The 1347-nt window shown below is 55.2% G+C and overlaps 1 protein-coding gene across 2 annotated transcripts in view; it reads left to right on the forward strand.

Moving 5' to 3' along the window:
- EMX2 (empty spiracles homeobox 2) overlaps positions 1 to 1347 on the forward strand; it is a 6446-nt gene that overhangs the window by 2603 nt on the left and 2496 nt on the right. The window contains exon 2 of one of the 2 annotated variants that reach the window (XM_009881581.1): positions 433 to 617. The exons of the other annotated variant lie outside the window; for it this stretch is intronic. Coding sequence (XP_009879883.1) covers positions 433 to 617 — 185 coding nt within the window. The remainder of the gene's footprint in view (positions 1 to 432; positions 618 to 1347) is intronic. 2 annotated transcript variants of the gene reach the window in all.

Genomic DNA, 1347 nt, shown 5'->3' on the forward strand with positions numbered 1-1347 from the left:
CGCCCCGGGAGGGTGTAAATAACAAGCAAACAAGGAAAGAAGTGAGGCTGCCCGTGGGCGAGGGGAAGGGGGGCAGCTGCGGGATGATGCCGCAGACACCGCAGCCGGGGTCTGGCCAATTCTTTCGCTTTTTTTTTTTTTAATTTTTTTTTCCTTCTTTTTATCCCTCTCCGTAGTGCTTCCCCGGTTGTGTTTTGGTATTTGAATTTCTCCCAGTCCTCGCTTTCCCCTGCTCGTTCCCTCCGCCTATTTATGGAAGGAAAATTGAATAATAATAATAAAAAAAAAGGCGCTGAAAAAAAAGAAAAGAAACTATAGACGGATTTCTCCAGCGGGTAATGGTGGGAGACAAAAATTCTTGCGCTTAAAAAGTCTTCTCGAGTGAGTTTGGGGAAGGTGTTTTGCTAATCTCTGTTTTACCCTGTTGCCCAGGGAATGAAACCAGCCCGGAGAGCTTCCTATTGCACAATGCACTGGCCAGGAAACCCAAACGGATCCGTACAGCTTTCTCCCCATCCCAATTACTGAGACTGGAACATGCCTTTGAGAAGAACCATTATGTAGTAGGAGCAGAGAGAAAACAGCTGGCACACAGCCTCAGCCTCACGGAAACTCAGGTAAGGGGGAAGCAGGGAGCGGGCAGTTGGGAAAGCGAAAGTACTAGGATCTCCTTGGGAAAACCCACCCGGCCGGCCCGGAGATGTGGGGAAAAAAAAATAGGGGGAAATTCTGGGGGTGTTTAGGCCTCCAGCCCCGAGACGGTGGAGCTGAGTGAGGGTTCCCCCCTGGCCTGGGTATTATAAACCCCGCTCCCGTCGGTGAGAGCCGTGGTCTGTGCCGGGGGTGGCGGGGACGTGGACGAGCGTGGGGAGCCGGGGGGGGGAAGAGGGGTAGGTGGGTTCGGGGCACGGTTTGGGGCTCCCCGGAGGGAGCCGGCCGGAGCCCCCGGCCCGAGCGGGAACGGGAGCGGCAGGATGTGCGGTCTGCACATGAAAGGAGGTGCCGGTCATTTCTCTCGGGAACTGGAGTGACCAGCAAGAAGTAGTTGGATGATTAGGGCAAAAGCCCCCAAAACAAAAGGCGGAGGGGAGAACCCCGCTTTGGACCCTACGGCAGAAATACAGTTTCTCGGATGATTTTTCAGTCGTTTCTAGTCCCGCGTCCGGGAGCAGCGGGGGTAAGAGGAGCCGGTTCAGGAGGGCATAAAGATGAAAAATAAAAGCAGAGAAATTATTAACTACAAGGAATACCCCCACCACCACCCCCCGCCCCCCGGCCGCTGGCTGGCTGCGGGCCAGAAACGCACCGGAGGCTATTTCTGTCGCCCACTCGGAGGGGAGGTGGGGG

Source organism: Charadrius vociferus, unplaced genomic scaffold, assembly GCF_000708025.1.
Source record: "Charadrius vociferus isolate BGI_N301 unplaced genomic scaffold, ASM70802v2 scaffold282, whole genome shotgun sequence".
NCBI lineage: Eukaryota > Metazoa > Chordata > Aves > Charadriiformes > Charadriidae > Charadrius > Charadrius vociferus.